Here is a 13,852-nt window from a genome sequence, read left to right as displayed (position 1 = left end):
CTGATAATGTTCATTGAACGGAAACGATTGTGTCGTAACAAGCGTACCTTAAATATAGCTACAGTGCTTTTATTGTCATTAACGTTAATCAGCTGTGGAGTACAAAGAATTATCAAGATTACTTATTGACTGATAATTTACTAGACTCACATCAAGTGAATGGTCAGAGAATGAGTGAATCTTTTCAGATCTTTGGTCTTGTCATCGAGGTCTCCATCTCCTGGACTGAGAGTGTAGACGGGTTTGAAAGAATAAGAAGAGAATGTCTCAACTCGGTATGCAATAAGGCTCAAGCCTTCTTGGAGTTAATGAGCACCTGGGTGGCTGATCTCTGGGTTTGTAGCTGTCCACGACCAAGCAAGTAGCGTCATGTCAGACACGGGAGATTACATTTTCTTGCAGATAATGTTGCATAACAGTTTCAGAAGAAACATGTTCGCTCTTACTAGCGAAAGTATGCTGAAAACGTAATTTTGAAGCACTGTAAATGTCACTTCCACGATTTCCTTCACTTGATTAGGTGGCAGATTTATAATTTTCTCGCAGTGCTACGTACGTATCTACACTCCTGGAAATGGAAAAAAGAACACATTGACATCGGTGTGTCAGACCCACCATACTTGCTCCGGACACTGCGAGAGGGCTGTACAAGCAATGATCACACGCACGGCACAGCGGACACACCAGGAACCGCGGTGTTGGCCGTCGAATGGCGCTAGCTGCGCAGCATTTGTGCACCGCCGCCGTCAGTGTCAGCCAGTTTGCCGTGGCATACGGAGCTCCATCGCAGTCTTTAGCACTGGTAGCATGCCGCGACAGCGTGGACGTGAACCGTATGTGCAGTTGACGGACTTTGAGCGAGGGCGTATAGTGGGCATGCGGGAGGCCGGGTGCACGTACCGCCGAATTGCTCAACACGTGGGGCGTGGGGTCTCCACAGTACATCGATGTTGTCGCCAGTGGTCGGCGGAAGGTGCACGTGCCCGTCGACCTGGGACCGGACCGCAGCGACGCACGGATGCACGCCAAGACCGTAGGATCCTACGCAGTGCCGTAGGGGACCGCACCGCCACTTCCCAGCAAATTAGGGACACTGTTGCTCCTGGGGTATCGGCGAGGACCATTCGCAACCGTCTCCATGAAGCTGGGCTACGGTCCCGCACACCGTTAGGCCGTCTTCCGCTCACGCCCCAACATCGTGCAGCCCGCCTCCAGTGGTGTCGCGACAGGCGTGAATGGAGGGACGAATGGAGACGTGTCGTCTTCAGCGATGAGAGTCGCTTCTGCCTTGGTGCCAATGATGGTCGTATGCGTGTTTGGCGCCGTGCAGGTGAGCGCCACAATCAGGACTGCATACGACCGAGGCACACAGGGCCAACACCCGGCATCATGGTGTGCGGAGCGATCTCCTACACTGGCCGTACACCACTGGTGATCGTCGAGGGGACACTGAATAGTGCACGGTACATCCAAACCGTCATCGAACCCATCGTTCTACCATTCCTAGACCGGCAAGGGAACTTGCTGTTCCAACAGGACAATGCACGTCCGCATGTATCCCGTGCCACCCAACGTGCTCTAGAAGGTGCAAGTCAACTACCCTGGCCAGCAAGATCTCCGGATCTGTCCCCCATTGAGCATGTTTGGGACTGGATGAAGCGTCGTCTCACGCGGTCTGCACGTCCAGCACGAACGCTGGTCCAACTGAGGCGCCAGGTGGAAATGGCATGGCAAGCCGTTCCACAGGACTACATCCAGCATCTCTACGATCGTCTCCATGGGAGAATAGCAGCCTGCATTGCTGCGAAAGGTGGATATACACTGTACTAGTGCCGACATTGTGCATGCTCTGTTGCCTGTGTCTATGTGCCTGTGGTTCTGTCAGCGTGATCATGTGATGTATCTGACCCCAGGAATGTGTCAATAAAGTTTCCCCTTCCTGGGACAATGAATTCACGGTGTTCTTATTTCAATTTCCAGGAGTGTATTACAGATGTTGCGCCTTTAATAACTTCGTAGGAAGAGATTCACATAATGACGCTAAATCTTCGTTTTTTTAATGAAAATTGTAAGTGGTCGGCTACAACTATTCGTTTTTGTATATGTTAGATAAATTATCACATGACAGAACATCCAGTTAACTGACCATCCGCGCCATGTTTGGCAAAGCCATTATCATGAAACCAGTGTTGTAAACTTTTACACAAACTGCACTCAGTCGTACTTATCTGTTGCAGCATATGAAAAAATTTAACTCATCCTCCAATTAGGCCTCGTTATATTATTATATGGTGGTCTACCCTTCACAGAAAGTCCATATACACGATGGCATGGATGGGAAACTGTACGTCTATCAGTTCTTCGGGTCTTTTGGTTATGCTCGCGTTGAGTATTTTCAGTGGACTACAGCTAACAAAAACATTAGTCACAGTCAAACACTAGTGATATAAACAAGAATAATCATAAGGGAATAGAAACACAGAAACATACACAGTAGCTGAAATATCAAAAATATCTTTTTCTCCAACACGTAACTTCGTGCTATCATGTACTGGACTAATTGAATACCAACCTTATACATGTCGAAAGTAAAGACATTATTTGCCTGCGATATGTTTTGCAAGGCTACGTTCACTTCCTCTGCCATTTTTTCGACAGTCTGTAAAAATAAAGGAATTATTATCAGAATGTACAGCGTAAGTTGATAAACATTCAAAATACGTATTTTTGTATCAGAATACCCATAAGATGCTGCGAACTAAGTTACGTGGAGAACTTGCACACATATGTTAATAAGTACAAGTATAGCTGTATTTGACGTACTTATATTACGCTACAACCTGTTTCGCTCTCAATGAACGTCTTCAGTTAACCGAAAGTTCACCAACAGTCCCCGTGCCTAATTCTCACAAACTGGCAGAAATATGCCAGCGCCGTGAGTCGAAATTGTCTACTCCCTATACATAACGATGAAAGGCAAATTCTGGAATACGACGAGCACAATGAAAATTGCTCAGTTGTCTTGAACAAACACATCCGTCGGTATATGCAAGGAACATAACATTCTGCGCTGTAGAGAACCATTTAGGGCGGCATGTTATCCTCCTTGCAAATACAACTGGCTGTGCTAGGGCCCGACAATGGAGAATTTTTCGCTGTGATCTCCGTGTTTCTAAATTGCCTTTCAGCATTATGTGCGGTGATTAGACAGTTTTGAATCATGGCATCGGCACATTTCCGCCACTTTGTTAGTTATGAAGACAGTTGGAATTTCGGTCATATGAAGATCTTCATTTGTAACATAAGCTGTTGTAGAGTAATAAACGTATTTGAAATCCAGCAATGGTGGTTATTGTTAACATTTACATTATTCATTTGTTGAAGCACAAAATGATCAAGATTACTGCTTGAAAAATATTCTAGAAATACAATGTATTTTGGTTTACTTATAGCTAATGTATGTACAAGTTTCATACGTTCAGTATCTTCGATTTACGAAGGGACACTGCAAAGAGAAAACTTTTGAAAATATTAGGGGCAAACACTGTTTTTTGCGGCGGTGGGAACGGGAAATATATGCAATGACTGAATGCGGAGGCATCTGGAACCACAAACTGAGCCTGAATAGCTTGACCACATGTTTCCAGCTTCGTCTTGTGTCAGCTAACATTAAAAACAAGCCAGAAGGGCGTCCATGCGTGCAGTTCGTGGTAAGCGATTTTAAATGGCGTTGTTTTCTCGATATGGACCTAGTGTCACCTGTAAGACGACAACTACACACGAAGGCAGAACTTTATACAACGACCTAGTGAAGGCTGTACAAAATGCTGGAATTGTTATCCAACACCGTCTGCCCATGAATGCATCACCACCTTCTGTTTAAAACCGTATACATTGCACTGGCTGTGTAACTAACATACAAAATTTCTTTCGAGTATGGCCGTTGTTTCCGGGTGTTCATGTTTGATTTTCCGTGTGTCTAGTTACACACTAACTATCGCTTGGAATCGTCAACAATGCAATCCCGTCCGTGTCTCGACATGCGCGAACCGCCATCGTTCGTGCATCGGACTATAGTGGCGCTTTAGACAGAAGACAGTAATTGCTCGAAAGGTCGTTCTCGCCGAAAGACTGTAACCGTACAAAACATATTTAGCTTTTTTTATATCTCCAGCTACCAAAATACCCCGGAAGCCACTGTAGAGAATCTCTGTCCAGTTCCATTCTTTCTTAAGTGAATAATTTGTGAAGATGAAAACAAAATTTAAATAAAATTCTTCTGAATGCTTGACTATATCATATTGAGATAAAACTACCATCATTCAGGTAACTATTTCAGGCCGTCTGTGTCAGAGTGACTATGGAAAAACATGAAATTGAATTTTCCACTAAAAGGGACAACTTTGAACACCATGCAGGCAAAGAAAGCGCTGGATTCAAGATTGCTGTACGGCAGACATTGTGGAAGTACCAGAATTTAATCTATTACCAGGTAACATTGATACCCGTAAATACTGTTTCAACCCTTTAAAGAACCCGTTTTAATCAACATTTATTTGAAACGAGCATGTCACGGTCGAAGTGACCATTGAAGACAACAATTATATATAAAACGTTCCGGTGAGAAAGGACAAGTCTTAAGACGAAATAGCTTCTTGCATGAAGCATCCGCAGACACACATCCTCGATTATCGATTCTTCCGGTAGCTACACATAAATAAACAGCACACGAGAGAAGTGAAACGTAGATGTATCAGCAACATGTTTTAGAAGCTGCCAATCAGAGAATAAATGAGTTATTATTTTATTATGTCAAAGATTCCAGACTTCTTCATGCTGCATTTTGTTATTGTTTATTATCCGTACAATGTAACTATTGATTTCGGGACACACATTACATCATCGTACGTATCTGGTAAGCCAAACAAAGCTACAATGATTGAGTGAAATACACCTGTACATGTATACCCGTTAACTACCAGGGTCATGCCTCAACACTTTACTACGTGGTTAAAAGTAACGGAATATTATGCGAAAACGTTTTATTTTACAGCACATACAAATCCTCCAACACCCACCCCCTAAACAAAAATAAACGAAGCGCGAATCGGTATCTCAATAAAATAAGAAAATGGAAAAAGGTACGACTATTGATCCACGGGTTTCATCCTCGACTACAGATTACCCCTTTGAGTTTTATCCTTATCAGTTCTTTCACATCGGGCAACTTTTTTTAATGTGAAAAATGTCGAGATGTACCGTGCTTCGGAATCGTATGTTAAATTGTAAGTCTTTCTGTAGCTGGCTATGTCAGTTCAATAGTACCATGCCCAGTAAAGCAGTGTGGTGCTGAAACTAACCTTCGGGTTGATAAAGCTTTACCTTTTTCTTACGGAATCCAAACTGACTGTACAGCATAGCAACGGAAACTCAATATTTATTTAGATTCCTGTCGCATTTGTACACATATTCCTTAGTGGTGACGAGTCCGTTCATTTTCGAACCATTGTCTGCATCTTAGTTATATCATTGTAAAATATTAACAAGCATATAATAAAGACGCTGATTAGGGATCGAAAATGAGCGTACTGTTTCAAAATTAGTCACCGTTAAAGAGTATGTACTATTTAAACATGATATTATTCCACTTCACCTACAGTGACTTATTGTAAACACACAAAGACGTTGCAGCAAATAAGTACAGTGGTGACTAAGTAAAACGCTCCGCGTTGTCAATGTTTTCAGGTCGCGAGTAGTGCACCTGTGAGTGGAAAACGAAGGAAAATTTCGCGAAAATGGATACATTCATGTTAAAAGAACTGATGTACAAAGCGGTACAATTTCACCAGAGAGAGAGAAAGCAGAATCAGGTAAAGATGCTTCTACAGAAAGAAACCTTTCAGGTGGCAAAAATAGTAGGAATGTCAGAAAAAAACGAATTATGAAAGAGTTTAAGGAAGCAGAAGAAACTGGGGAAACAGTGAAAACAACTACAAAATAATGATATTCTTGTTTTTCTTCCTTTTTTTTTTTTTTTGAGTTATGAAGAGAAGAAGGAAATCCGAACACTGACAAACCTACTGTAGCGTCGCAAATTAGTACGAATTGTCGTCCTGCATTGGAATCGTAGCTTTCCATGGAGCCGGGAGAAGAGCTGATTTTGGTTCTCCAGCTGGCACAACTGACGCTACTGGGCGAGCGACCTGCGTACTTGCCTAACGCTGAGTTCAATACGTTACACATATTGTCTACGAATGTGAAGAAGTACTAGTAAATATTAATCGACCTATTTCATACTTAGTATACCAAATTCGATGGATAACACAACCATACAGTTAAAATTTCAAATCAATAACTTGAGTACTTTCGGAGATATAAATTTTTGTCTAAAACACATAATAAACGTGATGTAATTGTGAAACTGGGTTAGGGACTGTGATGTTTTCATCTACAGTAACAACCGAAACTGCAACGGAGAGGATGAGTTCATACAATCTAATTTTCTGGAATTTTCTTTAGTTTAACTACCACAGATTTCAGACGTAAGTAGGAGTACTTTGGAAAATTATTATTTCATCGTGTTTTGAAGAGACTGAGAGAGTGAATGGAAGACATACGTAAAGTGAGAATGTGATATTTTATTAAAAGAATGTAAATGCGTGCGTGAAAAAGTTATTGTGCAATAGGGGAATTAGTGACGTATGTCCAAATGAGCTTGGTTTTGTAAAAGGCAGCCAGAAGGGGCGTTGAGAATTAAATTTATTATTAATTTATTTTGTGGAAAGAAATCGTATTTTGTTTGCATTGAATTTTATTCAGTTTCGCAGTTACGGGATTTCTAGTCTAAATTACTCGTGGTGATTTGATTAGCTGACATTAGAAATACCGCGAATGTGGAAGTGCTCGAGATGATCTGACTAGCTGCTTAACATACTAGCTAATACGAATTCAGAATTTCCCGTGCCTTTGTGTAGGGCCTTGTGCCTCAGCTGTATGAGTCGAGATAATGGCTCGGGAGCCGTTTTCTGCCAAACAAATAAGTTAAACCGCGTTGATAGAATTTGTACAAAACGAAGGAATTTGCGCGTTTGATCGGTTCTCGTGTCGTTGACGACAGGCGACTACAGTAGTGAGTCTTTTGTGAAAGTTTGAGCTTTGTGAGTGGTTTGTTTTAGGAAATACTCGCGTGTGAACGTTGGACATAAGCTCCGCGCGGTGTGTTCCGTGTAAATTAGATTATGGTGAGCACTTCTTTACAAGAAGCCTAATGAACAACAGAATGTGTTAACTCGCAAGAAGTCGTGGGTCAGTACGAGTGAACAGACAGTCAATAAATTGAATAATTGATGTCGGTATATTAAATACGGGTTGTATAGCCATTTTTACGTGTTTTAAAGACATAAACCAACTTAAAGGGAATTCTAGACATTTCTTCAAACGAGTCATGCAAGAATTCCGAACGCTTGGTAGTTTAACTTTCAGCTACTACCCATGTTTTTCAGCAGAACCTGTATCTACGAAGAAAAACTGAAATGGCAGACAATCTGAAACCTATCCAGGGACGTAGACTGATTATCTGAAGGACTGTGAGAGATCAACTCGCCCCACGGCTCTATTTATAGTTTCACAAACTGAGATAATTTTCAGGCAGAAGAGTAATATTTCTGAAAATTTGGAAAGAGATGCGCTTTTACTTCAATAAATGTAAAAGTAAGAGAACCATCCTAACAGAAATTTCCGAGATTGTTTCAAAGCAGCCGGAATCTTGGGAAGCAAATAGAATAATGAAAAAGGTCGGAATAAAACAGTGGTATTCACCGACGAAACGTAGTTGCATGTCATGAAAACCTAGTAGCATCGGTACTCCGACAGTGGAATGCATAATCGGTATTTTTGCTGCTAAAATTGTAGGGTAGGCAACTTTGTGAGGTGGTTCTGTGAATCAAAACTAGAAAAAATGTGTAGTAAATGTTGGTTATAAAATGCATAGCTTAAGAGCTATGAGCGCGTGTTGATCTTCGATAGTGGGAAGTATTTCTTCTAATCCTAGATCTTTGGTCTCCATAATTCTGGAGGGGGTACTACGGACAAAACCAAGAAAAAAAAGGTCTAGTTAATATGGGCTCTAAAATGCAGATCTTAAGTGGGGAAGTTCGTAGAACTGATTGAATATGTCAATTTTTGATTTTTTAGTAGAACTCACGGACGAAAACTTCCCAAAGTTTCAATGACCAAATCGTATCCGAAGTGCCTGAAAAGCAATTAATTGTACGACTCAATCTTTATGCCACGCCCACTTTTTGAAGCAATACTTTAATATTAGCTCAATGAGCTATTATTTTCAAGCAGCCTTGCACGGAATAGCCCACTTACAGGTTTCTGACCGATCATGGACTTCTAAAAAAACCTTGTTCATGGCAAAACCAGAATCCAAATGAGTCTCTAAATTCACTCATATGGAAACGATACCCTAAAACCAATTTTCATGCCAGCCGCTGGTGGCCGAGCGGTTCTGGCGCTACAGTCTGGAACCGCGCGACCGCTACGGTCGCAGGTTCGAATCCTGCTTCGGGCATGGATGTGTGTGTTGTCCTTAGGTCAGTTAGGTTTAAGTAGTTCTAAGTTCTAGGGGACTTATAACCTCAGCAGTTGAGTCCCATAGTGCTCAGAGCCAACCAATTTTCATCTGCTATAGTTGTCAGAGTTGTAATTGATGGGAACCTTGGGAGGATTCAGGTATTAGAGAGAATGGGCTTCAAGACCGGAAAAAAAAAAATGGAAATGGGCGTATGGCATCGTTGGCCAGGAGGCCCCTACTCAGGAAAGTTCGGCCGCCAAGTGCAAGTCTAATTTCATTCGACGCCACACTGGGCGACATCCGCGCCGGGATGAGGATGAAATGATGATGAGGACAACACAACACTCAGTCCACGAGCGGAGAAAAACTCCAACCCGGCCGGGAATCGAACCCGGGCCCGCTTGCATCGGAGGCGAGCACGTCACCACAAAGTTAAGCAGGCGCACTCAAGACAGGAAATTTCACTCAAGATATCTTGAGAAAAATAGATATTGGGCGCCTCTGTGCAGTTCAAAAGTCAGTCGAAGACCTGGTAAAGCAAAGAGGGCGGAAAACAAGAAACCAGGAGAGAAGCCTTGCAGGGAAAGAGGACCCTGAGTACTAATGTGGGGGCCTTCTCAAGAGGTGGCATAAGAAGAAACGTTAGGTTGAACTTTAAATTCCATTTCCTGCAAATTATGTTTTTTTAAAGACTAGAATTATGAAATTTTGTACACTTATTTCTATAAAACCAATTAATGGTTTCCCATAAATATTGAGATTGTGAGTGTAAGTTGAGATATGGGCAAAGTGTGTGGAATTTTGGATGAACTTTATATTGATGTGACTTCTGAAATTTTCCCGGCGTATTTCTTCTTCTAATAATTTCCGGGTATGCAGCCGGATCCCGTCGACATTCTGCCACGATATTTCGGCCCAGAGACGTCCGGCCATCATCAGGTGAGTACACAACTACTGAAGAGCCCAGGTGCAGTCGCGGTATTTATGCCGAATCTCGCGCATGTGAAATGTACTGGCATCCTACAGCGCATGCGTCAGGTGTTGACATATTCACTCACAGAATTATACTTAAAAATTATTACAATTCTTTTATTCGATTTATCCAAAAGCCTCATGAGTGGAGGGGGAGAAGGAGATTAGTCGTTAACGTCCCGTCGACAACGAAGTCATTGGAGACGGAGCACAAGCTCGAGCCGGCCGTTGTGGCCGAGCGGTTCTAGGCGCTTCAGTCCGGAAACGCGCTGCTGCTACGGTGGCAGGTTCGAATTCTGCCTCGGGCATGGATGTGTGTGATGTCCTTAGGTTAGTTACGTTTAAGTAGTTCTAAGTTCTAGGGGACTGATGACCTCAGATGTTAAGTCCCATAGTGCTCAGAGCCATTTGAACCACAAGCTCGGATTAGGGAAGGATAGGGAAGGAAATCGGCCGTGCCCTTTCGAAGGAACCATCCCGGCATTAACTGAAGCGATTTAGGGAAATCACAGAAAACCTAAATCAGGATGGCCGTACGCGTGTTTGAACCGTCGTCCTCCCGAATGCGAGTCCAGTGTGCTACCCACTGCGCCACCTCGCTCGGTGCCTCATGAGTGAAACTCACTATATGCAAAGAGATCAAACAAAGAAAGTTTTAATAGAAATCTCTTGAATAGTTTCTGAGAAAAAGACACATATATTATTTTCTGAAAACGGAAGTTTTAAATTCCATAATAAAAAAAAAGTTGTATACACACAATCCAAGAAACTTAACAGTAAATGTTTTAACTCCATGTAAACCGTGGTACAAAATTTCATTGCCGGATCTTCAAAATTGTGGATTTGGTGCATCTTTTAAATAGCGTGTGTTTTTCATGAACACCCCCTCTCAAGGGCTAAGGGCGCTTAGTTAGGACAAGAGATGCGTTTCACAATAGAGAAGATCAACACGTGCTCGTAGCTCTTAAGGCATGCATTTTAGGGCCCTTGTTTACTAGATATTTTTTTCATGTTTTGGGCCATAGTACCACCTCCGAAAGTTGTCTATCCTACAACCTTACCAATAACAGCACCTGCACGTGTCAGGAGTACCAGAACGATTTTCGTTTATAGCTTTCGACCCAGTCGTTTCCTGACCAGTGTCCCTTAGCTCAAACTGTAACATCTACCCTTTTCAATCACTCCAGAATATATGTAACATCAGCACAGAATCACTCTGAAGATGCGACTGGTTTCCCAGATACATCAGAGGAAGGAGTCTGTATTCACAAACTGATCACGTATTCTATGTATGTTGTATGAATAATCAAAAGGTTAAATCTGAGAAATTACTAAGTCATTTATAATATGTTGCTAATACGTCTGTTTTTTAACTTTCTCGCCTGCCGTGGACTTACCTCATTTACCCCCAACCCCCGTCCTCGTTCATCTGCTGGTGGCAAGATAGAGCAGTCCACAACTATCGCATAACAACGGCATATTAGTGGATAGTGAAAAAAGTGGTTCAAATGGTTCAAATGGCTCTGAGCACTATGGGACTTAACTTCTGAGGTCATCAGTCCCCTAGAACTTAGAACTACTTAAACCTAACTAACCTAAGGACATCACACACATCCATGCCCGAGGTAGGATTCGATCCTGCTACCGCAGCGCTTGCGCGGTTCCAGACTGTGAAAAAAAGTGGGTAGTAAACAATAATTGCAGTCTAATGCGTAAATTACTCGAGAAATTTCGCGTAAAAATTACATCACGGCTCGTGACTCCGAGATACGATCGTCAGCAATGACAGAGATTAAAATTACTAAAAATTCGCCAGGAAACAGCAAATTGTCGAATTCAGTGTGAGTGTGATTAGAAATTATTCTTTATTCCGAATAAAATGTATACAGATGACACCAGCTTCGTATTGACTCGTTTTCAGTGTGTGCCTGTCATAGACGCGGATAGCGGACAGTGATAGTAGAAAACAAGAGTGCTGTGTCGTTCAGAGAGGGGCTCACCTTAGCTGCAGCGGAAGTTCACCGATTCGCTTCTGCCGCGGCAGTGGACTGGAACGCCTCCGCAGCTGTGGGGCTGTAGTAGGCGCACACAAACTTTTCCGCCCGAAGGCAGGGATGACGTCGTCCGTAATCTCGTTGTCTGTGGCCTCTGGAGGTCGCCAACGGTGCACAGCCGGCGTCGATTAGCTGCCGGGGAACCCTGCAACCGTCAGCTGGTATGTTCTCCCTCCAAAAGCACGTACTTCACACGACGCTAATGACAGTTTTCCAGCTACTTCTCCTTTCCTTCTCCTCCTTCTTATGTAGGCACGCGGACCTGACTCCATTGGTACTGCTAGCACAATGCAAACACTTCTTGATTTTACTGTAAATCTGCTTCTGTCAGCCGGCCGAAGTGGCCGTGCGGTTAAAGGCGCTGCAGTCTGGAACCGCAAGACCGCTACGGTCGCAGGTTCGAATCCTGCCTCGGGCATGGATGTTTGTGATGTCCTTAGGTTAGTTAGGTTTAACTAGTTCTAAGTTCTAGGGGACTAATGACCTCAGCAGTTGAGTCCGATAGTGCTCAGAGCCATTTGAACCATTTTTTTGTTTCTGTCAGCTTGTCTGTAGCCACCTTTGTCGTCCATAACAGTCTGAGATTCTTACCCACTTATTAAAGCGTAAGATAATTTTCTTTTCATAGCAATAGAGCCAGCTATGATGAAAGTAACCTACTTGATACGCGAGATATATGAGAAAGATCATAGACACTAACGCTTCATGATGAACCCTAATTCCAACACCAAGGGTGCTGACAGATGTGAATATTAGCGATCCATCGGTTTAATAAGAGATGGCTGCTAAATAGTGCCATAAATTTGTTATAGGAGAATAGAAAATCTGGTACAAGCCAACCTCAGGGAAGACCAATTTGGATTCCGGCGAAAGGTAAGAACGTGCGAGACAGTCCTGAACCAACGACTTACAGAATAGGATACTCTCAGTCGTCAGGCCCTGAGTGGCCTACCGGGACCATCCGACCGCCGTGTCATCCTCAGTGGAGGACGCGAATAGGAGGGGCGTGGGGTGAGTACACCGCTCTCCCGGTCGTTATAATGGTGTTCTTGACCGAAGCCGCTACTATTAGGTCGAGTAGCTCCTCAATTAGCATCACGAGGCTGAGTGCACCCCGAAAAATGGCAACTGCGCATGGCGGCCTCGATGGACACCCACCCAAGTGCCGACCACGCCCGACAGAGCTTAACTTCGGTGATCTCACGGGAACCGGTGTATCGGAAAATTTCGGTTTATACGAGAGCCGTTCAGTAAATAATGTACCACAATTTTTTTCAATAGGACCTATTTATTCATAAAAGGTATAGCTTGGTGTAGTCTTTCGCCCCTTTTGTTCAATCTGTACATCGAAGAAGTAATGACGGAAATAAAAGAAAGGTTCAGGAGCGGACTTAAAATTCAAGCTGAAAGAATACCAATGATGTGGTTCGCTGTTGACATTACTATCCTAAGTGAAAGTGAAGAAGAATTACATGATCTGCTAAATGGAATGAACAGTCTAATGAGCAAAGAATATGGATCGAGAGTAAATCTAAGAAAGACGAAACTAATGAGAAGTGGTAAAAATGAGAACAGCGAGGAACTTAACATAAGGATTTATCGTCACAAAGTAGATGAAGTTAAGGAATTCTGCTATCTAGGCAGCAAGATAAGCAATGGCGTACGGAGCGAGGAGGACATCAAAAGCAGACCAGCACTGCAAAACAGGGCGTTCCTGGAAAAGAGAAGTTTACTAGTATCAAACACAGGCCTTAATTTGAAAAAGAAATTTCTGAAAATGTACGTTCCGAGGACAGCACTGTATGGTAGTGAAACATGCACTGTGGGAAAACCAGAACAGATGAGAATCGAAGCATCTGAGACAGGGTGCTGCAGACGAATGTTGAAAACTAGGTGGACTAGTAAGGTAAGGTATGAAGAGGTTCTGCCCACAATCGGAGAGGAAAGGAATATGCGGAGAAAAATAATAAGAAGAATGGACAGGATAACATCTGTTACGACATCAGGGAATGACTTTCATGAAACTAGAGGGAGCTGTAGAGGGAAAATACTGCAGAGGAAGGCATAGATTGGAATACATCCAGCAAATCACTGAGGACGTAGGTTGCAAGTGCTACTCTGAGATGAAGAGGTTGGCACAGGAGAGGAATTCTTGGCGGGCCGTATCAAACCAGTCAGAAGACTGATGACAAAAAAGAAAATATTGGTGGCAGTATTAATCAACATTTCTTTCACATGTGCATTTATT

At 42.9% G+C, this 13,852-nt stretch overlaps 1 protein-coding gene across 2 annotated transcripts in view; it reads right to left on the bottom strand.

Moving 5' to 3' along the window:
• The window catches only part of LOC124776662 (serpin B4-like), a 76,085-nt gene extending 64,409 nt beyond the window's left edge, over positions 1 to 11,676 (bottom strand). The window contains exons 1-2 of one of the 2 annotated variants that reach the window (XM_047251763.1): positions 11,551 to 11,676; positions 2,573 to 2,659 (exon numbers count right to left, since the gene is read on the bottom strand). In XM_047251763.1, coding sequence (XP_047107719.1) covers positions 2,573 to 2,647 — 75 coding nt within the window. In that variant the 5' untranslated portion in view covers positions 2,648 to 2,659; positions 11,551 to 11,676. The remainder of the gene's footprint in view (positions 1 to 2,572; positions 2,660 to 11,550) is intronic. The other variant, XM_047251762.1, reaches the window with a different exon arrangement.
• Positions 11,677 to 13,852: the final 2,176 nt, after the last annotated feature.

This window comes from Schistocerca piceifrons, chromosome 2, assembly GCF_021461385.2.
Source record: "Schistocerca piceifrons isolate TAMUIC-IGC-003096 chromosome 2, iqSchPice1.1, whole genome shotgun sequence".
NCBI lineage: Eukaryota > Metazoa > Arthropoda > Insecta > Orthoptera > Acrididae > Schistocerca > Schistocerca piceifrons.
This window is presented reverse-complemented; position numbering and strand designations above follow the sequence as displayed.